This window comes from Monodelphis domestica, chromosome 6, assembly GCF_027887165.1.
Source record: "Monodelphis domestica isolate mMonDom1 chromosome 6, mMonDom1.pri, whole genome shotgun sequence".
NCBI classification, from domain to species: Eukaryota; Metazoa; Chordata; class Mammalia; order Didelphimorphia; family Didelphidae; genus Monodelphis; species Monodelphis domestica.
The window spans coordinates 109,894,403-109,921,696 of NC_077232.1; the positions used below are offsets into that span (position 1 = coordinate 109,894,403).

The 27,294-nt window shown below is 35.7% G+C and overlaps 1 protein-coding gene across 16 annotated transcripts in view; it reads left to right on the forward strand.

The window, feature by feature from the left end:
- Window positions 1–908: 908 nt before the first annotated feature.
- LOC100012556 (sodium-dependent phosphate transport protein 2B-like) overlaps window positions 909–27,294 on the forward strand; it is a 91,519-nt gene continuing 65,133 nt past the window's right edge. For 4 of the 16 annotated variants that reach the window (XM_007496626.2, XM_056802500.1, XM_056802501.1 and 1 more), the window contains exon 1: window positions 916–1,062. Coding sequence is in view for 5 of the 16 variants with exons in the window: in XM_056802500.1 (XP_056658478.1) it covers window positions 916–1,062 (147 nt within the window). In the remaining 11 variants the exon portion in view is untranslated. Of the gene's footprint in view, window positions 1,063–1,794; window positions 1,958–4,532; window positions 4,633–21,511; window positions 24,544–27,294 lie in introns of those variants that run through there. The other 12 variants (XM_007496619.2, XM_007496629.2, XM_056802496.1 and 9 more) reach the window with 8 other exon arrangements.

Below are 27,294 nucleotides of genomic sequence, written 5' to 3' on the forward strand. Positions count from 1 at the left end.
ATTGTATCTTTACTGTCCCAGGCTGAAAATCCCATGATAGTCAAGGGCTTTTTGATCATGGGGCTTTTTAGGGGTACATAATGATGAAAATCACCTGCTCAACACTATGAACGTCACAGCCTCCCCTTGTATAGGATTGAACAGAGGGATGGAGGAGAATCTTGCAAAATATTATTATAAAATCTGTACTTACACACAGAGAGGGCATTTTTGCCCCCTGAAAGCAGCTTGTGTGGCCAGAATTCCCTTTCTTTAACTTCCTCTCTCCCTCCCCCCCTTCCCACTGTCTGCTGTTTTCTCAAAACAAACAAAAAAGCACTTTTTCTCTGCCAGCATCTTAGTCTCCTGTTTGTTCAGTAGAGTGACTTATGGGGGTGCAATCTCCCCCAAATTTCCACTCCACACAGGAGGAATCAGTACTGAGGAAAAAAATGTGACCATTCAGTCTCTACTTAAAGAGCTAGAGCTTACAAGCAAAGTCCTTGGTTTGCCTTAACTAAAGAAAAGATTGTGAAGGGGGCAGCACAGTTCCATCTTTCCTAGAATATTCAGCCATCTAAGGGACTCGACTATAGCAACTTATACCACTAACATCAACAAGCTTCCTCCCATCCCCTCCCAGTCACACTTACTGGCTCCATCACTGAACTCTTAGTTCCTGAAAGGAAGAAAATTCTGCTTTGAAGCACTGATGTAGAGTTGGAGAATCCCTCATCCTCATAACCCTTGAGTTCATCTTCTTGCTGTTCGACAGAAACCCAAAGCATCCTAGTCTACTCTGAGACTGACTCAGCCACCTGGATAACTGAGAGTTTATTTCAGTTTAAATGTTGGGACCAGGCAGAAGCAGGATATATTTAGTGTCTGAAGATTCCAAAACAGTTGGATTCTGCAGGAGTCTGTTGGATTTGGTGAATGAGTCTCCTCTGTATGTCTGCCCGGAAAGGAGTGTCGCCTGGTTTGATGCCAACATCCTTCGCCAACAATATCTTTTGTTCTGAAGATGCCAGGTGCACGTATCAGATGTTTACTTGTTTATCAATGGCATGTTGCAAGCAATTGGTAAGTTTGAGTAGAGTTTGATTTTGAAAAGGGATGGGGACTGTGTAGGATGAGTTTTAGTGTGTAATTTTAAAAGGAGTATTTGGCTTGTCACCCCAATTTTCAAGACCCCTGAGCATGACTATTTCTCATACTAAAACTGCCCCACCTCCCCACCCCATCAAATTGTTAGTTTTCCTGACTTTTTTTCAAAAAGTTTGTGAAGAGTTTGTCCATACACTGGGAAGAATGCCAACTATGAGATAGGCTGAAGGAAGAAGGAACTGCGAGTTTCAGTTGTGCTGTTACTGTCCTAGGCTGAAAATATCATTAGTCTCAGGTTTTTTGATCATGGGGGACATTAGGGGTAAGTAATGTTGAAAATCACGTGCTTAAGTCTACTAAAGTTATAGTCAACTCCCCTCCCTTACCCCTCCCAACTCCATACAGGATTGCACAGAGGGAAGGAGGAGAATCTTGTGTCAGGATTATTATAAAACAAGGGAGAGAGGACATTTTTGCCCTGAGCCAGCCACTTGTGTAGGCAGAATCCCTTTTCCTTCCCTTCCTCTACCCCTTCCCTGAAGTCTGCTGTTTTCTCTAAACAAAGTCACTTTTTCTCTGTCAGCATCTTATCAAGTCTACATTGTGCTCATTACAGAGATTTCTGAGGGTGCAAGCTTCTGCAAAATTCCAATCCACACAGGAGAGGGCCCATCCAAGATTCTAGAGTGATAGAAGTGCCTCAATTTACCATATGGGCAATTTTGAAGCCTTCTAAAAAACTCTGCAAGGAAAGGAGGAGATAGGGGCTGGTAGATGCAAGAGAAAAAGAGAAGAGATCTGAGCCAACATTTCTAATGGGAAGACCATTCATTTTGCATGAGTATAAGCAGGAAATCTTTGCAGGTGGGAGGTATGTGCTTTTTTTTTTTCTTTCAGCTTGTGTGAATGAAGAACAGAGAAAAACAGCTACAAATAAAGAGGTGCAGTGCTTGTGTGAGGTGTGACTTTAAGAGAAAAAGATAAGTCCTAGCGAGAGACAAGTCCAGAGAAGGGGATTTCTAATTGGGAAGTTTGAGATGACAGTAGTAAGGATAAGGCTAAGTGGAGGAATAGAGTAAAGTTGAGGTTCCAGACCGAAAAGGGGAAATCCCTCAGTGTCCAGTGCCAGGTAGAAAGATTCAGCAAGTATGATTAGTTGATCTGAGCTGGGGTCCTGTCAGAGACCTGTGTATGGTCATGCTGAAGGGCAGTTTTCGGGGGGTGGGGGGGAAGGGGGAATGGAAGAAGTTCTCCCAGTTTCCTGTATAGGTACAAGACAGGTTAAAGCTGCACCTGAATTGGTTATCAAAGTTGTGATCCAGATCTGAGCTGAGACAGCAGTGGAGGATGTCAATAATTGCTGGATCTGAGCTAATTGGCAAGGTGGAGGTGCCACACATTGAAGTCCTTGGGCTAAACACAGGACCTCTTTGTTCTAAGGAGCTTAGGAAGATTAGCAGTAGGAGACATCCTGGACTAGTCTTGAGACTCTTGACTAAACTTCTGAGTTGGGACAGAATTAGGGAAGTAAGACACTAAAACTCTGAAAGAGAATAATAAAAATTCTTTTTATTTTTGACAAATGGCAAGAGAAGAGCAAGAGATACAGATTGTGGGTAGTAGGACAAGTTGTACTATGGCTAGGCCAAAATTTCAGGGAGAAAACTGAGGAAAGATGGAGAGGATAATACCACTAAGAGAGAGAACTGAATTAGTAATTGAATACACAAGTAAATTCCTGGGGGAGAAATGGAAAGTCCCTTAGAAGCAGAGAGAGAGGATGATCAAGAATGTTCCCCTCCACACCAGAGCACTCCAGTTACTCATGAGAATGTGGTTCTGGGCATAAGAACTGATGTGCCTCAGAATCAGAACCTGAATCAGGTTTATGAAGTCAAAGAGGAGAAGAATGAAGCCTCCACTGATTTTTTAAAAATTCTGGCCTACATGTAACTGCTGGCTGACCCCTTTCCAGATAGTAGTAGAAAGCTCCAGAAAATGTAAGATTGGTTAAATAATACATTAAAGGAGCTCTTTCAGAAAACTCAGACTGAGGAGGGACAGATCCCCATGAAGGAGGGATGCAGCAGTAAGTTTGGAAAGGCTCCAGATTCTCTATGTGATGATGACTATGGAAAAAGAGACCACTTGAACGAAAATTGTTCAAACCAACAGACAGGACATTCTCTCACTGAGACCGAAAACTCAAACATGTTGAAGGATGAGGCATCTTGTTAGAGAAAGATGACCTAGTTCTGATATCAGCTTACAATTTGTATCCTGCAAAGGCTCTGTGGGGAACTGGGAAAGAAAATGATGAAGAGCAAAGGAAACAGAGAGGGAAGTAAAAGATCAGACTAAAGTGAGGAAGAATTTGCAGGAGTCTCCCCTGCTTGGGGAAGTGAACTTATCTATAAATGAGCCCTCACAAATCTTAGATGAAAAAGGAAGAAATTAATACACTATAATCGAGTAAAGCAAAGAGACTCTAATGGATAGAGGCTGCCCTCCAGAGGTCTGGTCAGCCCCACACTGTGATTTATGTGCATTCCACTAGGCTTTGAAGATGCTAGAAGAGAGAGGCCTGTTTTCTAGCAAAGGGAAAGCATTACTTTATGTGGAGTTACTAAATCAAGTACTAAAGAACTTACTGAGGCCAGAGCAACTGGCAGGAGTCAACCAAGCCAGTGACCAAAATTTCATTGATCATCTTGTGCCCAGATATGGACTCATCAAGAATATAAATTCTGAGGATGAGATTCATTTTACACGTAAGATGGTGAAAGGATTAGCAAGAACTTTAGATATTGACTGGGATTTGCATGTCCCATGCTACCCTCCTTCTTTGGGGATGGTAGAGAGAATGAATTAAAAGCACAAAAAATTGTTTACCTAGTTGATGATGGAAATTCATTTACCATGGACCAAATGTCTTCCTTTGGCCTTACTGAAGATAAGGACAAAGCCTGGAGAGACAATAGGCTGTCCTCCTATCCTGCTGAAGCCTGAAGGCACAACTGTGAGAGGACTGCTGAACAAGATTGTAAAGCCTTCTATTCAGAGGATCACTGATGGAGCATGCTTTACATTAAATTCTAGTCACTAGGAGAGCACTACCACCCTCAGCCCTACCTGTAGAAATTCTCTTATCAAACTGGAACAGAAAGAACAGAGCCCAGATGGAGAGGATCTCCAAAGATGAATACCAAAGTGTCCAATTATGCTTAATTCATGTTATTAGTTGTTGTTGTTGTTACATATAGGGGAAAATGAGGTAGGTGAGAATTACACAACTCTGAAATTAAACAAGGGGGGTTTGTGTGGGATTCCATTCAATGTGTAATTCTCAGAGTATCATTTGGCTTGTAACTCCAATTTTGAAGACCCCTGAGTATTACTATTTTGTAGACTAAAACAGCCCCACCCACAGAATTCATCCCACAGAATTTTTATTTTTCCTGACCTATTTTCATAATGTTTGGAAGGAGTTTATCTGTATCCTGAGAAGAATTTCAACAATGAAATAGGCTGAAGGAAGAAGGAAAAGTGAGTTTCAATTGTATCTTTACTGTGCTGGGCTGAAAATGTGATGCCAGTCACAGGTTTTTTGATAATGGGAGATTTTAGGGGTACATAATTTTGAAAATCACTTGTTCAAAACTATAAATGTCATGGGCTCCTTGCCCCCCCTAAACTTTTATAGGATTGCACAGAGGGGATGAGGACAATTTTGTGTCAGGATTATTATAAAAGTCTGTGATTATACATAGAAGGAGATAGGACATTTTGCCCTGAGCCAGCCACTTGTGTGGGCAGAATTCCTTTTCTTTCCCTTCCTATCCCCCTCCCCACACTTTCCTGATGTCTGTTTTCTCCAAACAAAACTTCTTTTTCTCTGCCAACAACTTATTAAGTCTCCTGTCTGCTTCATTAGAGTGATTTTTGGGGTGTGATCTCCCCCCCAAAAATTCCATTGGTCCATTAAAAGAGGAGCCATAACTAAGGAGATAGTTGACAGTTGCTGAATTGATCACTAAGAGGGGTGGTCTGGATAATTAAATGAGATATCTACAATTTAGAAGCCATGAAGAAGTAATTAAAGAAATTCAGAATGTCAATGACTTTGACCAGGATTAGTAATTTCATTATGAAGTTGGGTCTGGGAGGGTGAAAGACACATGGTTGGGAAAGTAAAATAGAAGTTTAAAAAATTATTCAATGATATGATATGCTTTAGATAAGAAAACATATATATATTCATACAGAAATATATTTTAAATGAGAATGAGAAATAATATTTTTTTCTTTGCTCATGTTATTGTTGTGTATATTTATTTCCTGGTTTCCATGTTGGTGTAAAATCCAACCAATGTGGATTTTTTTTTATAATTATTCATCTATTTAACTGGGATTTTTAGTTTTACTCTATAATTTTACTAAATAACTACTAATAATTGAGTTAATTTCTTCTTTGTTTGTAGTGCATTTACTTTTTTCATTTTTGATAGTAGTAATCTTTTAAAAATCAATTTAACAAATGTTTTATTCATTTTATCATTATTATTTGCACAAAAAATGTTGGTTCAAGTTTGTTTGTTTGTTTGTTTTTTAATTTCAATCTCTTCTTTGATTTTCAGAATTTCCAGTTTGGTGTTTAACTTGGGATTAAAAAATTGTTTTTTTTTTGGTTCTAGATTTTTAAATTTGTATGCCCAATTCACTGACCACTTTCTCTCTTTGATTGTTGTACACTTTCAGAGATGTAAATTATCCCTGAAGTATTTCTTTGGAGGTATCTCAGAAATTTTGGAAGGTTGTCTCATTGTTATCTTTCTCTTTGTTGTAATTATTGTTTCTCTGATTTATTCATTGTTTCACCTATTCTTTAGGATTAGATGACTTAGTTTTTAATTAGTTTTTAATCTATGCTTCCTTGACTATTCATTAAATGTAATTTTTATTACATTATGATCTGACAAAGGTGCGTTTAATAGTTCTGTTTCCACATTTCATTGTGAGGTTTCTGTGCCTGAAAATAGTCATCTTTTTGTGAAAGTGCCATGTATACCTGTGAAAAAAATATGATCCTTTCTACTTCCTTTCAGTGTTCTTTAGATTTCTTCATATATGACTTTTGTAGGATTCAGTTCATCTCCTTAATTTGTCATTTATTTTATGATTAGATTTATCTAGCTCTGAGAGATTAAGGTTGACATGCTCTTCTAGAATAGTTTTGTTATATATTTCCTCCTGTTATTCATTTAACTTTTCCTTTCAGAATATGAATGTCATATCCTTTGGTAGATATTGATATTACTTCATTGTTTGAAGTTCTGTTTAACAAAATATAGTTTACCTCCTTACCCCTTTAATTAAGTCTATTTTTCTTTTCCTTTGTCTGAGATCAAGGTTCCTACCCCTTCCTTTTTGAAACTTCAGCTTAATAATGATTCTGTTTCAAACAGTTATTTTAGCTGTGTGTGTTTCTCTGTTTTGAGTGTGTTTCTTGTAAACACATATTGTTGGGCTCTCTGATTTCTAAACCATTTTGCTGTGCACTTTTTTATGAATGAGGTCATCTCTTTCACATTCACAGTTCTAATTGCTTAATATGCATTTCCCTCTATGATATTTTCTTCTGATTATCCTCTTTTTCATCTTGCATCTTTTCAAAAGTCTGTTTTATTTCTGATCACTGCCTTTTTTGATCTGCCCTCCCTTTTATTGCCCCATCCCCCACCTTCCATTGTCTCTTCTCCAACTTCTCTACTGGATATGATATATTTGTATTGCTAATTGAGTATGTATTTTTAAAAAGCAATTTAGATATGATTGAGGTTCAACTCTTCCTTGACCACCTCCTTAGCCATTTCCCTCCTCTGTCAAAGTTCTTTTTGTGGGCTTCTTTTATGTATGATAATTTTCCTTCTTCCAGTAAACCTCTCTTTCTTCCCTATGCATTTTTCTAACAGCATCCCAACATAATGGACTTATTTCCTACACTTTCTTTCTATGTAGAATCCTTATAATGATAAAATTCTTAGAATGTATATGTATCATCTTCCCATGTAGAAAGTCACATAGTTTAAGCTTATTGTGCCCTTTTTTGTTGCTTTTTTCATGTTTACTTTTTTATGTTTCTCTTAAGTCTTATATTTGAAACTTAAACTTTTTATTCAGCTTGGTCTTTTATTCAGAAATACTTGAAAGCCTTCTGTTTCATTAAATATTCAATTTCCCCTTAAAGGATTATAGTCTATCACTGATTAGGTTATTCTTGGTTGTAGATTTAGCCCTTTTCCTTTACAGAATGTCAGATTTTAATCTCTTTGCTTCTTTAATGTGGTAGGTTCTAAATCTTGTGTGATTCTAACTGTGGTTCAATATCATTTGAATGGTTTCTTTCTGACTGCTTGTACTATTTTCTGGGAACTTTGGAATTTAGCTATAATATTTCTTAGGAATTTTAATTTTGGTAAAATTTTCAGTTGATGATCAGGGCATTCTTTTTGTTTGTACTTTTTGTGTTTTGTTTAATTTTTTCTTATTTACTTGTAAAATCAATTTTAATATGATTTTTAAAATGTTTTCAGTTCCAGATTCTTTTCCTCTCTCTTCTCCTCCCTCCTTGAGAAGGCAAGCAATTTGATATAAATTATATTTGTGCTGTCATTCAAAACATTTCCATATTCATTTTTTGTTTTATTGTTTTAAAAGAAAACAGACCAAACCCCCTCCTCCAAATTAAGAAAGTAAAACTATATTTTATCTACCTTAAGACTTTATCATTATTTTTTTGTAGTAGGGAAGCATTTTTCATCATAAGAATTGTCTTGGATCTTTAATTGCTGAAAATAGCTGAGTCATTGAGAGTTGGCCATTGTGCAGTAGTGTTGTTTCTCTGTATTTTGTTCTCCTGGTTCTGTTCACTTCACTTTGCAGCAGTTCGTATAAGTCTGTCCAGGATTTTTTTAATTCATCCTGGTTGTTTCATTACAATTATGTAACACAACTTGTTCAACAATCATATAACACAGCCATGCCCCAATTAATGGACTTCTCTTCAATTTCATGTTCTTTGTCACCACAAAAAAACCTGTGTAAATTTTTTTCATCTAAATAGATCCTTTTCCACTAAAAAAGTCTCTTTAGTATATAGGTGTAGTAGTGGTATTGCAGGACCAAAGGGTTCCTTTGATATTTTTTTCCTTTTCTTTGAAATGCAGACCTAATAGTATTGCAGGCCAAGTAGTGTTACTGTCCTAAGGTGTTTTTTTTTCTTTCATATTTGTTGTGTCTCTTTTATCCAGCTAAATTGTCCTATCATAATTTTCTTCCTTTGCTTTCAATTTTTATATAATTTTTCCTCTACCACTGATTTGATTTTGAAAATAATTTTTTTAGCCCTTCCAGAAATTCTTATTGGGTTATGTTCAGTTCATATATTTTTTTCCTCTTTGAGACATGAGAGCTCTTGAATCTTCTCCTCCTTTTGTTACTACCATTTAGTCCACCACTGGTTTTTTATCCTTATGGTCAGCCTTCTCCTCCCTGTCAAAGATATCTCTCTTTTCTTATGTTGTCTTAGATTTAAAAAGTGTCTCACCCTGACTTTTGTTGTCTCACCACTCCAGAATTCTATTTGAGGTGTTATTTTAAAATTGTTTGGAGGGGAATATTGGGAGGACTCATCTAAGGGCTTCTATGCTCAGTCATTTTGCTGATGGGAAGAGAGAATTCAACTCTCATTATTCATTTTTAATGTAATCAATCAGCAATCTTTAATTTAATCAATCAAGAATTTGAAATGCCCCTATTTAGCTCTTGGTAGGTCACTAGTTAAGAGAGTTCACAAGTCACCTACTAGAAAGTGATTGTGAGCACTGAACCCTCCCCCGCCCTTGGGTAATGCTAGGGAAATTAGGAGGCTGTGATTGGTTCCTTTGAAGTGGGAGAGACAGGAAGTAACATGGAAAAAGTATTATAAAATGTGAGACCAAGGACAAGATTCACTCTTTCCTTCCTTGGATCTTTGGGGAGGTGACCCTCTCTGTCTATTAATGCTTTGGTGGAACATTCTCTTCAACGTGAGCTCTGGTGAGATTCATGATCTTCCTAGCCTCATGTGGGCTGAAGATACTAAGTGGACTTTTCAGCATCTCCTGCCTCTTTGAATTTTAGCTTCCTAATTAGGACTTTGGATTTTGGGGAGACTCACTTTTGGATCCACATTCACAGACTAGCATTCAGGGAATTTGTAGCTAGGTGATTTTTTCTATCTCTTTCCTATATTTCATATCTCTACCCAGTTGAAAATAAAAGATACTTACAGTCATTTTTACTGGAGAAGTTAATTATTTTTATAAACAGCAACCATAATTCAATTATTTTGATTTACATATTTAATTAACCAATTCTAAATCTCACATGCCCTTAGATGTTCTGTCTGATATGCATTTTCATATTTCATTATTCACAAACTATGACCTCATGGCCTGAGTTGGGAAACTCCGAATCTGATCCTAATAAGTAGACAAAAAGCCAATCATCCAACAATTTATTATGAAAGAGTAAAAGAATCCCTACCAATAAATACCATTCTTTCATTGACCCTGAAGTAATATGACCCTGATATCTTCTGTTCTTCCCCCAAAAGGAATGGATTGTTTCGTTTCTTTTCTTTTCTTTCCTTTTTTTTTTTGCTTTCTTTGGCAGATCATGCCTATTCCCCTGTAAGCAAAGTAAAACTTCTACTATTTTACTCTACTATTGCACTGGTTGAAAACCAGTAGTAGAAGACCCAAGGGACATCTAACTCTTTAGGACTCAGGAATCAAGTGGTCAGCTAATGCTCCCTTAGAGCATCTAATTCAGTGAAGGATATATAATTTGCCTTGCTTTTCCTTCTAAGGTCTACTCTATTTCTAGCAACCATTTCCTTTTTTTTGCATCATAATTATGTGTGTGTGTGTGTGTGTGTGTGTGTGTGTGTGAGAGAGAGAGAGAAAGAGAGAGAGAGAGAGAGAGAGAGAGAGAGAGAGAGAGAGAGAGAGAGAGAGAGAGAGAGAGAGAAAGACAGAAAGACAGACAGACAGTAACAGAGAGAGACAGAGACAGATGGAAAGTGAGACAGAGGGAGAGAGAAAGAGAAAGAATATAGGCATACATGTGTTTCTCTTTATGGAAAGAAATAGCATCTTGTCATTTCTAGGTAATGTAATAGTAGAAATAACTCTGAATTTAAAGTTTTTAAAAAAATCAGGTTTGAGTCTCAGGTTTGACACTTGCTATGTGGATGACCTTGGAAAAGTCATTTAATCTCTCTGAGTCTTAGTTTTTCTATAATATAAGGATATTTCACATTTTGAATATTAATATAGTATATACCTTTTACTCCTTAACTTATTAGGTTACTATGAAGAAAGCATTTTGTACATCTTAAAGTAATGCATAAATGTTAGTAGGAATCATTTTTCTGCTGGTTCCTAGTCTGTAGCTAGGACTGTCTTCCTGCTTCCATTGCAGATATTGGGAACATTTTTAGCTAAGAGCTTGTGAGTATTTATTTCTTGTTATTATACCTTATCTCCGTGTGGTTTGCTTCTGTGCTCATTGAATTCATTTTTTACCTCAGGCTGGGGCTCTGGCTTAATACTGAGAAGTTTTCTACTTTGTCCTTTTCTTTCTATTTCTGGTTTCCCCTTCTTCTTTGGACAATGGTCAATTGAAGTTCTGAATGGATTCTCCCCACCTCCTTTATCCAAATCCCATGTAATTCTGTTCCTATAGAAATTAACATTCATACTATTCTATGGTATAATTAACTAGTATAGGATGGAAAAGTCTTGGCGTTACAGCAGACCATGTTAAAAAGTAGTCTTTTTTTCTTCTTCAAACACTTACCTTCTGTCTTAGAACCAATCCTTTGTATTGGTTCCAAGGCAGATGAGTGGTAAGAGTTAGGCAATTGGGGTCATGACGTGCCTCAAATCATATAACAAGAAAGAATTTGAGGCCATATTAAAAGCAAGGACCCCCTTTCTCCACATCTGTCTCTTTATCCACTGAGCCACCTAGCTGACTCCAAAAGGTAGTCTTAGTAGGAATCAACAGTATGCCACGTCTGTCTTCTCAATGGATTTTTAAACTGTAGTAATTACTTTTATTTTTGGTTCAAATCTGATTTCATAGGTGTCCCAGTTTTTTGGTATACAAATTTCCTCCACTGATACAGATTGGCAATTCATTTTTAACATAGTTTCAGAGAGTTGCCTAGGGTATTAAGATGAAAACATTTTGTTTATATTTATATAGTTAATACATGCAAGAGAAGCATTTGAACCAAGACCTTAGTGACTACAAGGCCAGCCTTCTCTGTACTACATCACTCTATTCTATTTATTTTTCTCCCTCTTTTACATTTTATTATTTATTTTAAACATTACATTTCAAAAAAAAAACTTATCTTCTGGTTTACAATCATTACTAATTACTACTGCTAATATTAATATTAATATCATTTCAAAGGCAGAAGAATTGTTAAATTTAGGCAATCAGGGTTATGTGACTTTCTACAGTTAGGAAGTTCCTGAGTCAAGATTTGAACCCAGGCCCACTTCTCTCTAAATCTGAGTCTTTATTCACTGAGCCTGGCCCATATTTTTAATACTTTAAAATTTTTGAGTCCCAAATTCTCTCCCTTCCTTAAATTTCTTTCCTTACCCACTGAGAAGGGAAGCAAAAGAAACCTGTGAAATCATCTAAAAATATTTCCATATTAACCATATTTTCAAAAAAGTAATAAAAATGAAGTGAGAAAATGATAACTTTAATTTGCACTCGAAAAAGTTCATCAGTTCTCTCTCTGGAAGTGAATTGTGTTCTTTCTTTATTAGTCTTTTGAAGTTATCTTGATAGTTGTAATCAGGGTAGCCAAGTCTTTCATAGTTGATCAGCATTACAATGTTGCTGTTTATGTACATAATGCTCTCCTACTTCTTATTTCACATTGCAGCAGTTTGTATAAGTCTTAACATGTGGTGTTTTTTTTTCCTGAGGTCATCTCCCCTTGTCTTTTCTTTTAGCATAGATTACTCTGCTAATTTATTCCAATATTTGCCATAACTTCTTCTGCCAACTTGTTCATTTACCAATCAATGTGCATCTCCTTGATTTCCACTTCTTTGCCACCACATGAACTGCCATATATATTTTTTGTACGTATATATATATACCACTTTTTTCCCCTTCAGTCTTTTTTGGATACAAACTTAGTAGTGGTATTATTGTATTAAAGGATATGCACACTTTTATAACCTTTTGTGCAAAGTTCCAAAATATGTATGTATTCTTCCCTCTTTGAACTAATTCCAATGTGAGTATGTTTATTTTTATAGATATTTTACTTTACCAATTAAACTACATATAGTAATAATTTTCCACAAAAGTTTTCTAGAGTTATAAGACCCAGATCATCTCCCTCCCTTTTCCCTGAGATGATAAGCAATTTGAAATGGGTTAGATGTGTATTATCACATAAAATCCATTTCCATATTATTCATTATTGTAAAAGAATACTTATATAAAATCAAAACTCCAAAATAAAAACCCAAATAAAATAAAGTGGAAAATAGTATGCTTTGATTAGTACTGTGAGTATATGCTGGGAGCCGGCAGGCCACAATGTATTGACAAGGTCACACAAGAGGTCAGAAAGTGGCTTTTTGGCAGAATGAACTTGCCCACTCAGCCCCCCACTACATGACTTCTCTCATTAACATCCCTTACTAATGTAATTGACATGATTGTTATCCGCTCCCTAGACTCAGAAGGAATAATATAAGAGCAATATAGTTACATTCTATTTCCCCAAAACATCACCAAAAATCAGACTCTCAAATTGAAACCCAAAAGACCAGCATGGGATAACTTTTAGTTAAGTACATAATTTCCAGCAAGTTCAGAATCTTCCCTACTCCTCTACACAGAAACTTATTCTCCTAAAGCCAACAGATAAATAAATCATAAAGGCCCATACAAAATGTACAAGTACACCAAGCTTCACCATGCCTCGGTGATGCGAATTCACCAACCAGAATCTCCCCTTGGTAGAAACTCCTTGCTAATCCTGAGAAATGATCAGTCTAATAATCTGAATTGTGTTCTCAGTACCTCTCTGATCTCTCAATCCCAATGTTATGATCATTGAATTATCTTTAAGAATTTCTGATTATTTCTTTTTATTAAAATAAGTAAATTTCCTTGATTGTTTGTCAGCCTAGACTCCTCACAGGTTAATGAGAAAATTAAGCCACCTGTGATGAATATTATTATTATTAATAACCTTTATTTTGTCAAGAATCTGTAATCACAATTCAAGAATATAGAATGATCTCAGAATGTTAATCAAGCCATTTGTTAAATGTTAATGTATCACTTTTCCAATTATCTTTACTCAAATGTGTGCTGAAAATTCTATCTGTGTGCCAAGAAAATGAGTATAAGAATAAACACCAAGTATGGGCATGGCAGAGAAGCCACATGATGCAAAGATTGCCCCTGACTGATTTACATGCATAGCTGTCTTCCATTTTTTATTTATTTTTTTATCCTAACTGTTCACTTACCTGTGGAGAACCGCTGGAGCTATGCTTGGGGTTGGACCCGGATCCCTGCAAGTATATTTTAAGAACTTCCTCCCCCATTTCCCCTCTCTTCCTTGGGAGTGCCTCATAAATATGAGAAACCCTGCCCTGTTCTACCCCAGCCCTTCCCCCTCCTCCCATTACATTACTTTTCTCACCCTTTTTTTGGTGAACATTTCAAAATAATGGACTCACATCCATGGTCTCTGTCTATGGAAATTCTTTTTAACTGCCACAATAATGATAAAGTCCATCTTCCAATCTAGGAATATAAATCATTTAACCTTATTGAATCCTTCTGATTACTCATTAGGTTTATCTTTTTATGCTTCTCTTGAGTCTGGTGTTTGAATGTAAGACTTTCTATTCAACTCTAGTCTCTTCATCAGGAGTACTTGGAAGCCCTCTATTTAATTAAATATTCACTTTACCTTGAAGGATTACAGGTGGTTTTATTCTGTAGGTTATGTTTGGTTGTGATCATAGCTTTCCATAAAATATTCCAAACCCTTTACTCCTTTAGTGAGGAAGCCACTAAATCTTCAGTGATCTTTTCTCTGGTTGAATGATATATGAATTGTTTCTTTTTGGCTGTTTGAAGAATTTGCTCTTTCACAATGGAACTCTAGAATTTGGCTATAATATTCCTGGGAGTTTTTATTTCAGGATCTCTTTCAGGAGGTAAATTGTGTCTTTTAATTTCTTTAATTTTTAAAAATTTTATTTAGTCAACTTAGAACATTATTCCTTGGTTACAAGAATCATATGCTTTCCCCTCCCTCTGCCCACCCTTCCCATAGCCTTGCATTCCTGGTATAAAATCCCATCTGATTATAGTGAATAACCCTCATGATGACTTGCTGGAGTCTTTTTTGCTAGTATTTTTGCCTATATTCATTAAGGATATTGGTCTATAGTTTTCTCCATTTTTGAACTGTCTGGCTTTTGAATCAGTACCATATTTGTGTCATAAAAGGAATTTGGTAGAACTCCCTCTTTGCTTATTATGTCAAGTAGTTTGTATAGTATTGGGATTAGCTGTTCTTTGAATGTTTGATAGAATTCACTTGTGAATCCAGCAGGCCCTGGGAATTTTTTCTTAGGGAGTTGTTTGATGGCTTGTTCAATTTCTTTTTCTGATATGGGGTTGTTTAGGTATTCTATTGCTTCCTCTGTTAATCTAGGCAATTTATATTTTTGTAAATATTCATCCATATCACCTAGATTACCATATTTGTTGACATATAATTGGGCAAGATTGCTTTTAATGATTACCTTAATTTCCTCTTCATTAGAGGTGAGGTTTCCCTTTTTATTTATGATACTGTTAATTTGGTTTTCTTCTTTCCTTTTTTTTAAATTAAATTGACCAGTACGTTGTCTATTTTGTTTGTTTCCCCCCCAAAAAAATACCAGCTCTAGTCTTATTTATTAGTTCAATAGTTCTTTAACATTTGATTTTAATAATTTCTCCCTTAATTTTTAGGATCTCTAACTTAGTTTTCTTCTGGGGATTTTTAATTTGTTGGCTTTCAAGTTTTTTTATTTGCATGTTCAATTCATTGACCTCTGTCCTCCCTAATTTGATAATTTATAAACTCAAGGATATAAAATGTCCCCTGATACTGCTTTGTCTGCATCCCATAGATTTTGAAAGGATGTCTCATCATTGTCATTTTCTTGAATGAAATTATTAATTGTTTCTATGATTTGTTCTCTAACTAATTTGGGAGAATCATATTGTTTAATTTTGAATGAATCTCTTACTTTCTGTCTTCCCTAATCTCCTATTAATTTCCAATTAATTTTTTATTTGGCTCTCCATGTGCCCTTACTGATTACTATTTTTATTGCATTATGATCTGAAAATCTTGCATTTATTATTTTGGCTTTTCTGCATTTGTTTGCCATGTTTTTATGACATAGTAAATGGGCAATCTTTGTGAATGTACCATGTGCTGCTAAAAAGAAGGTGTATTCCTTTTTGTCCCTATTTATTTTTCTCCATATATTTATTAACTATGGTTTTCCTAAAATTTCATTCACATCTCTTACCTCTTTCTTATTTATTTTTTTTATTTGATTTATCTAAATTTGATAGTGGTAGGTTCAGGTCTCCCACTAGTATAGTTTTACAATCTATTTCTTCCTTCAATTCCACTAGTTTCTCCTTTAAAAATCTGAATGCTATACCATTTGGTGCATACATGTTGATTACTGATATTTCCTCATTGTCTATAGAGCCTTTTATCAAGATGTAGTTACCTTCCCTCTCCATTTTAATCAGATCTATTTTTACTTTGGCTTTGTCAGATATCATGATTGCAACTCCTTCCTTCTTTCTATCAGTTGAGGCCCAATAGGTTTTGCTCCAACTTTTAATTCTAACCTTGTGAGTATCTACCCACCTTAGGTGTGTTTCTTGTAGAGAATATACGGTAAGATTTTGGATTCTAATCCACACTCCTATTTGCTTTCATTTTATGGGTGAGTTCATCCCATTCACATTCAAAGTTATGATTGTCACTTGTATATTCCACAGCATTTTGATATCCTCTTCTTGAACTGTCCTTTCTTCTTTTGCTATATCCTTTTAAAACAGTGGTTTGCTTTTAATCAATACCCCTTATCCCCTCCCTTAATATGCTTCTCATTCTGGCCCCTCCCTTTTTGTTTCCTTCTTATTTTTTAGGATCTGTTAAGTTCCTTCCCCACTCTCCTTCCCTCCCTTTTTGTACTCCCTCCCCCCATTAGTTTTCTCTTCTCACTTTCCCTGTAGGATAAGATAGAATTTGAGATCCCAATGGATCTAGATGCTCTTTCCTCTCAGAATTGATTTCACTGAGAATAAGATTGCCTATTAGCACTCTCTTCCTCTCTTTCATATAAGAGTATGCTTCCCCTCCCCTTTCCATACATATCTCTGTGTGATAAAGATTATCCTATTTATTTTATTTCTTCAAGTATTTCTTGGTGCCATCTTTGAGTCCCTCCCTTTTTATTTTTTGTTATCATCTTATAGCACTTATTACCCCAAACTCTTCCTGTGAATAATTATTCTAATAATTCTAATAGTGAATATAATTTTTGAGAGTTAAAAATAACATTTATCCCATATATTAATATAAAGAATTTGATCTTATGGAAGCCCTTAAAGAAGAAAGTTTGAATAAAAAACATTTTTCCCCTTTTCCCTCTTTCTTATTTACATTTTCATGTTTCTCTTGATCTTTGTGTTTGGATATTAAGCTTTCCATTTAGTTCTGGTCTTTTCTTTACATATACTTGGATATCATCTATTTTGTTGAATGCCCATACTTTCCCCTAGAAGTATATAGTCAGTTTTGATGGATAGGTGATCCTTAGTTGAAGACCGAATTCTCTTGCCTTTCTGAATATCATATTCCAAGCCTTGTGGTCCTTTAGTGTGGAAGCTGCCAGATATTGTGTAATCCTGATTGGTGCTCCTTGGTATCTGAATTGTCTCTTTTTGGGTTCTTGTAGAATTTTCTCTTTATCTTGTCTTTTGAGGATTTAGTGTAGAGGGTGTTCTATGAATTCTCTTGATGTCTATTTTTCCCCCTTGTTCAAGAATATTAGGGCAGTTTTCTTGGATACATTCTTGTAGTATGATGTAAAGATTTCTATTTCTGGCTTTTCAGGGAGACCTATGATTCTCAAATTGTCTCTCCATGATATGTTTTCCTGATCTGTCACTGAGATATTTTATGTTTTCTTCTATTTTGTCAGTCTTTTGACTGTTCTTTATTAATTCTTGATGTTTTGCAAGATCACTCTCTTCTAATTGCCTAATTCTGGATTTTAAAGACTGGTTTTCCTTTTTGGTTTAGTCTATCCTGCTTTTCGTGGCTTACAGCTGTTTCTCCAATTGGGAGTTCTTGTCCTTTAAACTGTTATTTTCTCTTTGAACTATTTCCCACTTTTCTTACCAGAAGGCATCCATCTTTTTTATAAGCTCCAATTTAAATTCTTCAAGGGCTTGTGGACAATTTCCATTTTTGAAAGATGTTCATGCATTTATTTCAATTTCCTCTTCTATTTCCTCTGTAGCCTGGGTTTTTCCTCTGTAAAAACTTTCCACGGTCACCCCCTTCTTGTTTTTCTTGGTGGTGGGAAGTTGTTGTTCCTGGGCACTGTTTGTCATCACTGTGGAGATTTTTCCTTCCCTCTTCAGTCAGAAATCTGAGTGAGATGGACAGGCTCTCTATGTAGAGTATTAAGGAACAAGGATTTTGCCTGAAGCCAACTCTAAAATCTCTGCAGCTTTTGCTGTTTGCTGTCCTTCTCTGTGCTATCTTCCTATAAGCACCCATGGTCTGTGTTCTTCAGCCTGTTGGGTTTTCAGGTCTAGCTGCTCTTAGTGGTAGGTACTCAGTAGGTATAAGTCAGCTGCCAAGGACTCAGAGATTCCCCTCGCTCAATCCAGAGATGGCCCTCACTCACTCACTTATTGTAGCACATGCTGGCTCTGACTCTGACTCTGTAAGTGTGGTGGGAGTGGGTAGATCAGCTGGTGTTTTGGTGGGAGCTTTTTCACCCCCTTATAGTATGGAAATGCCCAAATCCCATGTATCTTTCATTCTTCACCCTACCATATAGTCCCTTTGTTTATATGAATTTGGTTTTTTTGGTCTTTTGAGGTAGACTATATTGGTAGGTACTGAGGAGAGGAAGAGTCCTGTTTCCAGACTGCCACCATGTTTACCCAGAAGTCCTCTTGCTTGGTTTTAAAATCTTTCCTTTCCCAAAGATCTGACATGTATTCTATTCAGTGTTCACCTAATTTACTTATAGTTTCCTTCTTTATATTCAAGTCCTTCACCTATTCTGAATTTATATTGGTGTATGGTGTGAGATGATGATCCAAACCTAATCTCTTCCATACAGTCTTAAATTTCCCCAGTAGTTTTTATATAATAGTGGATTTTGGTCCCAAAAGATGGGATCTTTTGGCTTACCATAGACTGTCTTGTTGAGGTCACTTACCCCAAGTCCATTCCACTAATTCTCCTTTTTGTCTCTTAGCCAGTACCATATTGTTTTTATGACCACTGCTTTATAGTATAGTTTGAGATCTGGGACTGCAAGGCCACCTTCCTTCACATTTTTTTTCATTATTTCCCTGGGTATCCTTGTTCTTTTGTTTTTCCAAATGAACTTTGTTATATTTTTTTTCTAATTCAGTAAAAAATGTTTTTTGGAAGTTCAATGGGTATGGCACTAAATAAGTAAATTAATTTGGGTAGGATTGTCATTTTTATTTTGTTAGCTTGTCCTACCCATGAGCAATCCATGTTTTTCCAATTGTTTAGATCTAGTTTTAATTGTGTGGTGTGGCATTTAAAAGAGTGGGAGCCTTAAACTGTAATAGTTAAAATGGTGGAAGACTTAATTTGTGGCTGCTAAAAGAGTGGGTGAGTAAATTGTGACCGCAGAAAATATGTTTTCACTACTGTGTTTTGTTTTTAAATCAAATATAAGGTGGTCACCAGGGAAATATTCCCAATTATTCAAATATACCCAAGTCAGCTGGGATTTATAGAGATTTTAATTAATAATACAATGCAGGATTAAAGAAAGAGAGAGAGAAAAAAAGGAAATAAATGAGAAAAGAATAGGCCGGCCCAGGCAGCCCTGGCCAACCCAGGCCTAAACCCTAAAAGAAAGATCAGTCAATCCTTATATCTTAATCACTCACCATAAGATCTGTTCAAGCAAGGATTCAGAGGGACAGAGTCTCCCCAGAGGAAGTTCCAGCCAGAGTCAGCCTCCCTTGAGAGACCTCCTTAGAGATTGTCCTTCTCTCAACAACCTCCTTAGAGACTGTCTTTTGAGAGATCCTATTTTTCAGCTTTTCCTTTCCTTATAAAGGGAAAATTTTCCTTTGTCACCTCCCCTAAATTCTTACATCTACCAATCACAGTAGACGTTTTTCAAAGGACAGACCATTCTTAGTCCACACCTAAGAAGGTGTGGATTTTTGAGTAATTCACACCAGGAAAGCTCTGAGTAAGTTTCCCAGTTCTTTGTTCCTTGTAAATTCACAAGTTGCTTGACCTTTATGGGTACTTAGCAAACTTTTGTATTAGTTCTAAAAATAGGCATGGCTTAAGTATGGGTTTAAGTACTTTTCATTGTTCAACAAGGAGTTTTTTTCCCCTAAAGCAGGTTTAAGTATGGGTGGAATAGAGGTCTTCACATTTTTGATCTAAGTAGAGTTCTCACTTTTTAGATCTAAGTATCACTGTTTAAAATAGGGAATAGTTCCAATGGGGAATTTTTTAACATTCACAAGTCTGAGAAATTTCAAGATTCACAGTGGAGAGTGTTTTTTAGTTGTGTTCATATAGTTACTGTGTTTGTCTCGGGAGATAGATTCCTAAGTATTTTACATTGTCTAGTGTGATTTTAAATTGAATTTCTCTTTCTAATTCTTGCTGCTGAGATGTGTTGGAAATATATAGAAATGTAGATGACTTATGAGGTTTTATTTTGTATCCTGCAACTTTGCTAAAGTTGTTGATTATTTCTATTAGCTTCTTGGTTGATTCCCTTTAAGTAGACCATCAAATCATCTGCAAAGAGTAATAGTATGGTCTCCTCATTGCCAATTTTAATACTTTCAATTTCCTTTTCTTCTCTAATTGCTACTGCTAGTGTTTCTAGTACAATGTTAAGTAATAGAGGTGATCATAGGAGTCCTTGTTTCACTCCTTATCTTATTGGGTAGGCTTCTACTTTATCTCCATTGTAGATGATGTTTGCTGATGGTTTTAGATATATACTGTTTATTATTTTTAGGAAAGGCCCTTCTATTTCTATGCTTTTTAGTGTTTTCAATAGGGATGAGTGTTGTATTTTGTCAAAAGCTTTTTCTGTATCTATTGAGATAATCATGTGGTTTTTGTTGGTTTGCTTGTTAATATGGTCAGTTATGTGGATGGTTTTCCTAAGATTGAAACATCCTTGCATTCCTGGTAAAAATCCTATCTGGTCATAATGAATAAGCCTCTTAATCACTTGCAGGAGTCTTTTTGCTAGTATCCTATTTAAGATTTTTGCATCTATGTCCATTAGGGAGATTGGTCTACAGTTTACTTTCTCTGTTTTTGACCTGCCTGGCTTTGGAATCAGTACCATATTTGTGTTGTAAAAGGAATTTGTTAGAACTCCTTCTTTGCTTATTCCATCAAATAGTTTGTATAATATTGGGATTAGTTGTTTTTTTTTTTAATGTTTCATAGAATTCATTTGTGAATCCTTCTGGTCCTGGGGATTTTTTCTTAGGGGGTTGTTTGATGGCTTGTTCAATTTCTTTTTTTCTCATATGGGGTTGTTTAGGTATTTTATTTCTTCCTCTGTTAATCTAGGCAATTTATATTTTTGTAAATATTCATCCATATCACCTAGATTGCCATATTTATTGCCATATAATTGGGCATAATAGTTATTAATGATTCCCTTAATTTCCTCTTCATTAGAGGTGAGGTCTCCCTCCCTTTTCCTCTTGGATACTGTCAATTTGGTTTTTTTCTTTCCTTTTTTTAATTAGATTTACCAATACTTTGTCTTTTTTATTTGTTTTTATCAAAGTACAAGCTTCTACTCTTATTTATTAAATCAATAGTTCTTTCACTTTCATTTTTATTTATTTCTACTTTCATTTTCAGAATCTCTAATTTAGTCTTCACCCGAGGATTTTTAATGTTTTCACCTTCTATTTTTTTAATTTGCATACCCAATTCATTGACCTCTGCTATCCCTAATTTGTTAATATATTAACTCAGGGATATATATTTCCCCCTGAGTACTGCTTTGTCTGCATCCCATAGATTTTGAAAGGATGTCTCATCATTGTCATTTTCTTCAATGAAATTATTAATTGTTTCTATGATCTATTCTTTAACTGATTTTGGAGAATTGTATGATTTAATTTCCAATTAATTTTTATTTGACTCTCCATGTACCTGTACTAATTATTATTTTCTTTGCATTGTGATCTGAGAAGGTTCCATTTATTATTTCTGCTTTTTTGCACTTATTTAAAATGTTTTTATGCCCTGATATATGGTCAATCTTTGTGAATGTACCATGTGCTGCTGAAAAGAAAGTGTATTCCTTTTTGTCCCTATATATTTTTCTCCACATATCTACTAACTATTTTTTCCAAGATGTCATTCACTCCTCTTACCTCATTGTTATTCATTTTTTGGATTGAGTTATCTAGTTCTCATAAAGGAAATTTCATGTCTCCCACTAGTATACTTTTTCTATCTATTTCATCCCTGAGTTCCACTAGTTTCTCCTTTAGAAATTTGGATGCTATGCCATTTGGTGCTTGGTGAGTACTCATATTTCCTCATTGTCTATACTACCTTTTATCAGGATGTAATTACCTTCCCTATCTCTTTTCTCTAGATCTATTTTTACTTTGGCTTTGTCAGATATCATGATTACAACTCTTGCCTTCTTTTTATCTGGTAATGCCCAATAGATTTCGTTCTACCCTCTTACTTTTACCCTACATGTGTCTATCTTCCTCATGTGTCTTTCTTGTAAACAGTATATAGTATGGTTTTGGTTTCTAATCTACTCTGCTATTCTCTTGCATTTTATGGGTGAGTTCATTCCATTCACATTCAGAGTTATGATTACCAGCTGTGTATTTCCCAGCATTTTGATTTCCACTCCTAGACCTGCTCTTTCTTCTTTAACTATTTCCTTCTATAGCAGTGTTTTGTTTTTAATTGGTCCCCCTAATTCCCACCCTTATTTTCCCTTTCTGCCTGACTCCCTTCTTATTCTCCTATTATTTTCTTTACATTGTGTTTAAACTACCCCCACCATCTCCCTCCCTTTTATTCCTTCCTTCCTCACCAATCAGTTTGTTACCCTTCTACTTCCCCATAGGGCACATATCAATTCTCTGCCTGAATGTATTTGATTGTTCTTTCTACTTTGAGTCAATTTCAAAGCACGTAAGAGTTGAATATTTCCTATCTCCAACTTCTTTAGCCTTCCAGTGTATTGCTGTTCTTCTTCCCTCCTTCCACCATGCACTTCTTTGTGATATATAAATTTACCCCATTTTGTTTCTTTTCACATTTCTCTTAATATTCTCTTTTTAACTCTCATTGAATATATATGTATACATACATACATATACATATTTATGTCTTTGCATCTCATCCTATACAGTTTGTCACTGTTCCCACTAAGTATAATTCTTCTGGTTTCCTAGGTGATAATAACAATTTTTAAGAGTTTCCAATATCCTCTTTTCTTATAGGGATATGTTTCATTTTAATTTATTGCATTGCTTAAGAAAAGTTTGGTTTTTGTTTTGTTTTGTTTTTGGTTTTCCCCCCTTTCTTAATTACCTTTTGATGATTCTCTTGAGTACTCTGGGCATCAAATTTTATATTCAGGTCTGCTCTTTTCTTTATAAATGCTTGGAATTCTTCTAGTTTATTAAATGACTACTCTTCCCCCTGTAAGAATATAGTCAGTTTTGCTGGGTAGTTGATTCTTGGTTGTAGACCTAGTTCCCTTGCTTTCTGGAATATCAAATTCCTTGCCTTTTGGTCTTTCAGAATGGCTGCAGCCAGATCCTGCATTATCCTCACTGTGGTTCCATGGTATCTAAATGACTTCTTCTTGGCACCTTGTAATATCTTTTCTTTGGTCTGATAGTTCTTGAATTTGGCTATAACATTCCTGGGTGTTGTCAGTTGGGGATTAAGTTGTGAATCTTAAAACTGCTCAGACGGTACTTCAGAAGATTTGATTAAGCTATTCCCCATTTTTAACAATGGAGGTACTAGATCAGTAATGTATTGAGAACTTTTAAAATTACTCCACCCTACTCAGACAGTGCCTTAGGGGAAGATAAAGTTGTAAACTCCTTATTGAACAATGAAAAATTCCTTTCTCATGCTTATAGTAAAGCTAGGACCTTAAGCTAGGTCTATTTTAAATCTAATACAAAAAGGTGCTAAATACCTATAAAGGTTAAATTAATCACTAAAAGGTCAAGCAACTTACAAAAGGCAAGCTTAACAAAAGAGGTGTGAAGTACTCAGAGTATTTTATCTAACCAGAGAAGGTGAGAACAAAAGAAGATAAGAACTAGGAATAGGCAGTCCTGGGGGGAAAAAGCGTCTACTGTGATTGGTAGATGTGAAAATTTAGGAGAGATGACATAAGAGAAAATTTCCTTAAAAGGAGAAGGATTGAACTCAATTGAGGAGTTCAGGAGTTCAGTGGAGGACTGGAGCTTGCTGGAGACAATCTTTTGGCAAGTGATAAAGACTGACTCTCTCTCCCTTAGGCTCAGGCCTAGGCCATTTGGCCTAGGCCCTTTCTACTATTTTCTCTATCTCTCTCTCTCCTTCACTTAATTCCTTCATTTGTATTAACTAAAATCTCCATAAAACCCAGCTGACTTGGGTATTTTCATATTTGGGAATTTTCCCATGGCAACCACTTAATTTTAGATTTTAAATCAAGATACTAAAAATAAATCTTTACAGTTTGGCCAAAACATTACAGTTTTGGCAATTTACAATCTTAGCAAACCACATTGTCATGGTTACAAAGTACAGGAGGCAATCTGTGAATTCTTTCAATCTCCTAGAATGAATTGTTCTAGAATGTTGGGGCAGTTTTCTTGGATAATTACCTGTAGGATGATGTCCAGGCCTTTTCTTTTGTCATGGTCTTTTGGTAGACCAATGATTCCTAAGATGTCTCTCCTGGAACAATTTTTTAAGTCTTCTGTTTTGTGAATGAGGTGCTTCATATATTCCTCAATTTTTTCATTCTTTTGATTTTGTTTTATAGTTTCCTGCTGCTTTGTGAAGTCACTTGTTTCTAATTATTGTATTCTGATATTTAAAGACTGAATTTCATCCCTGGAATTTTAGTTATCCTTCTCCTTCTGGTCTGATTTTATTTGGAGGTCATCTTTCATCTTCTTTGCCTCATCTTTCATCTCCTTTGCCTAATCTTTCTTTTTTTTTGCCTCATCCTTCATCTCCTTTGCCTCATTTTCAAGCTGATTAATTTTGGCTTTCAAGACTCTATCTTCTTGTTTAGTTCAAGTGCTTCTTTTTCCAGATGACTTATCTTTCTTTTTAAGTTCCTTTCCCAGTTATCTTCAGTCTCTCTTATGTTTTGAATTTTATTTTGAGTTCTTCCAAAGCCCGTGTCCAATTCACTGGAGTTTCTGTGTTTTTGCTTTGTGTTCCTTGATCCTCCTCTGTTGCATTTGTTCTTTGTTTATTGCCTAGATAAAAGCTGTTGATTGTAATTTCTTTTTTCTTTTTCTGTTGTTTGCTCATATTCCACCCCTCCCCCCAATAGTTCCTTGTACTCTTGCTACTCTCATTGTGTGCTGGATCACTGGATTTGGTCTTTTCTGTTAGTCTTCACCCTTGGAGGCTCTCAGAGCAGTCTGTGGGGGAGGGGTGTTGGAGTTTGAGCTTCCCTGCCCTCTGAAGACTTGATGAAATTAAGCCTAGCTGAGTTGAACTTGGAGTTCTGAATGTGCCCTGAGGCCAAAACCTCAGGCAGGGGGAAATGGGCAATATGGAGTGTCTCCACTTCTGAGACTAGGCTGCCTCCTCTGAGTTTCTCCTCAAGTTGCTTCACAGCCACCCATGTTAGGAGCCCTGAGCCTGGCACAGCTTTGCCCACAAGGTATTCCCTCCAGACTAGCACCCTTGCCTGCCAAGAGATTCAGGCCACTGCTGGAGGCTAAGTACTGTGGGTTGCGGGGGTGGGGGGTGGATCCTGGGACCTTTCTTCTTCCTTTCCCTTAAAATCAAGTGTTCTAGAATTCAGGTTTTGTGGGGGTATACCTTTTAAGTTGAGTCCAGCAGGAGGGTTCCTTAGCTCTGTCCTGTTGTTAGATATGGCTTTCAATTCCCTAGCATCATTTGGTTTTTAATTGGTGAGGGTTTATCAGAGGTCTGAACTTTCACTGCCTCTACACTACCATCTTGACTACCTTTTAAATTTCTATTGTACTGTCTGGATATAAAATATTTGAATGAGTTTTCTTGATAATTTCTGGAAATTTGAGGTGTTTAGGCTTCATTTTTATTTAGGTAGTCTAATAATTCTTAAATTATTTCTCCTTGATCTATTTTCCAGGTAAGTTGTTTTTTTCCCAATGAAATATTCCACATGTTCTATTTTTAAAAATTCTTTTGACTTTCTCTTATAATTTCTTGCCATCTCTTGGAATCATAAGCTTTCACTTTCCAAATTCTGATTTTTAAGGATTTATTCTCCTTAGTGAGATTTTGTTTTTTCTACTTGGTCAAGTCTATTTATTAAAAAGCTCTGCAGTCAATGTTTGTACCTCTTAATATTAGATTTCATTAATTAAAGTAGGGTGTTTAGATCATGCAAAGTAATTGTTCTTTATTATATTCTTTATTTGTAAGAGCATATTTGAATTAGTCTGTTTAGTAATGGTTGCTGTATTTAAGGAAAGAGACGTGTTTGGATAGAATTCAATAAGAATATATCTAGGAAAGGAAAAGCAGGATGATTGAATTGTAGTGAAGAAATTAGGTATGCTCATACAGAATATAAAAGATTGCCTTCAAATATATAAAGGACCATCATGAGGAGTAGGGATTAATTGTTTTGTTTTGCTTTTTCAAAAATTACATGGAGGTAGATATTGGCTCCAGAATAAGGAGGAAATATCAGATTGTTCTTCTTTTGGGTAATTCTTGGATATATTCTTCCATTAGAGCAAGTATACAATTAAACCCTTAATGACTGGGGATGTGGGACAAGGAATTCATGGAAAAAATTAGATGGGAAGATTAGCTGATATGAGCTTCTTTCCAACAATTAACATATTATGATTCATTTAAAAAACAGTTTTGGAAATTTACTATGTGCAAGACACTAATTATGTGCTTTGGGATATGCAAAAATGGATAATAATGCAGGCTCTGCACAGTATAGATTTATGTTCCACTTCACTAGTCAACAGTGGTTCTGGTTATAGTCATCTGTGCCTCCTTGGCATAGTTTTTGAGATAAAAGTGGTCCTAAGCCAGGACTGGGTCAATTTGCTGTCAGATTCATTGATGGGCACTGTCTTAAAGATGACTTTCAGTATCATAATCATAAACATCAAACAATTAAATTAAATATGTTTGTGCTTATTAATGTGTTATGAAGGCTACAAAGTAAGTGTGAGTGTTAGGAGTCTTGTCCTGTGGAAGACTTAGTAGGAAGAGGCATGAAAATATGTATGTGCACATCACAGGGATATAAGATGAGAGGCCTTTCCAGAAAATAACACAAAGCCCACCCGATGGATCCTTCATTCCAGCAGGAGCTCATGGAAATTCTAGGAAAGATAATTTTTGGATTTGAGTGGGAGATTTATCTTTACTCCTTCTCCCCTCTATGTATAATATAAAGCATCCAATAGTTGACTCAATAGATAGAATGTAGACCTGGAGTCATAAACACCTGAGTTAGAATCAGACTCAGATACTTTCAAGTTCTATTA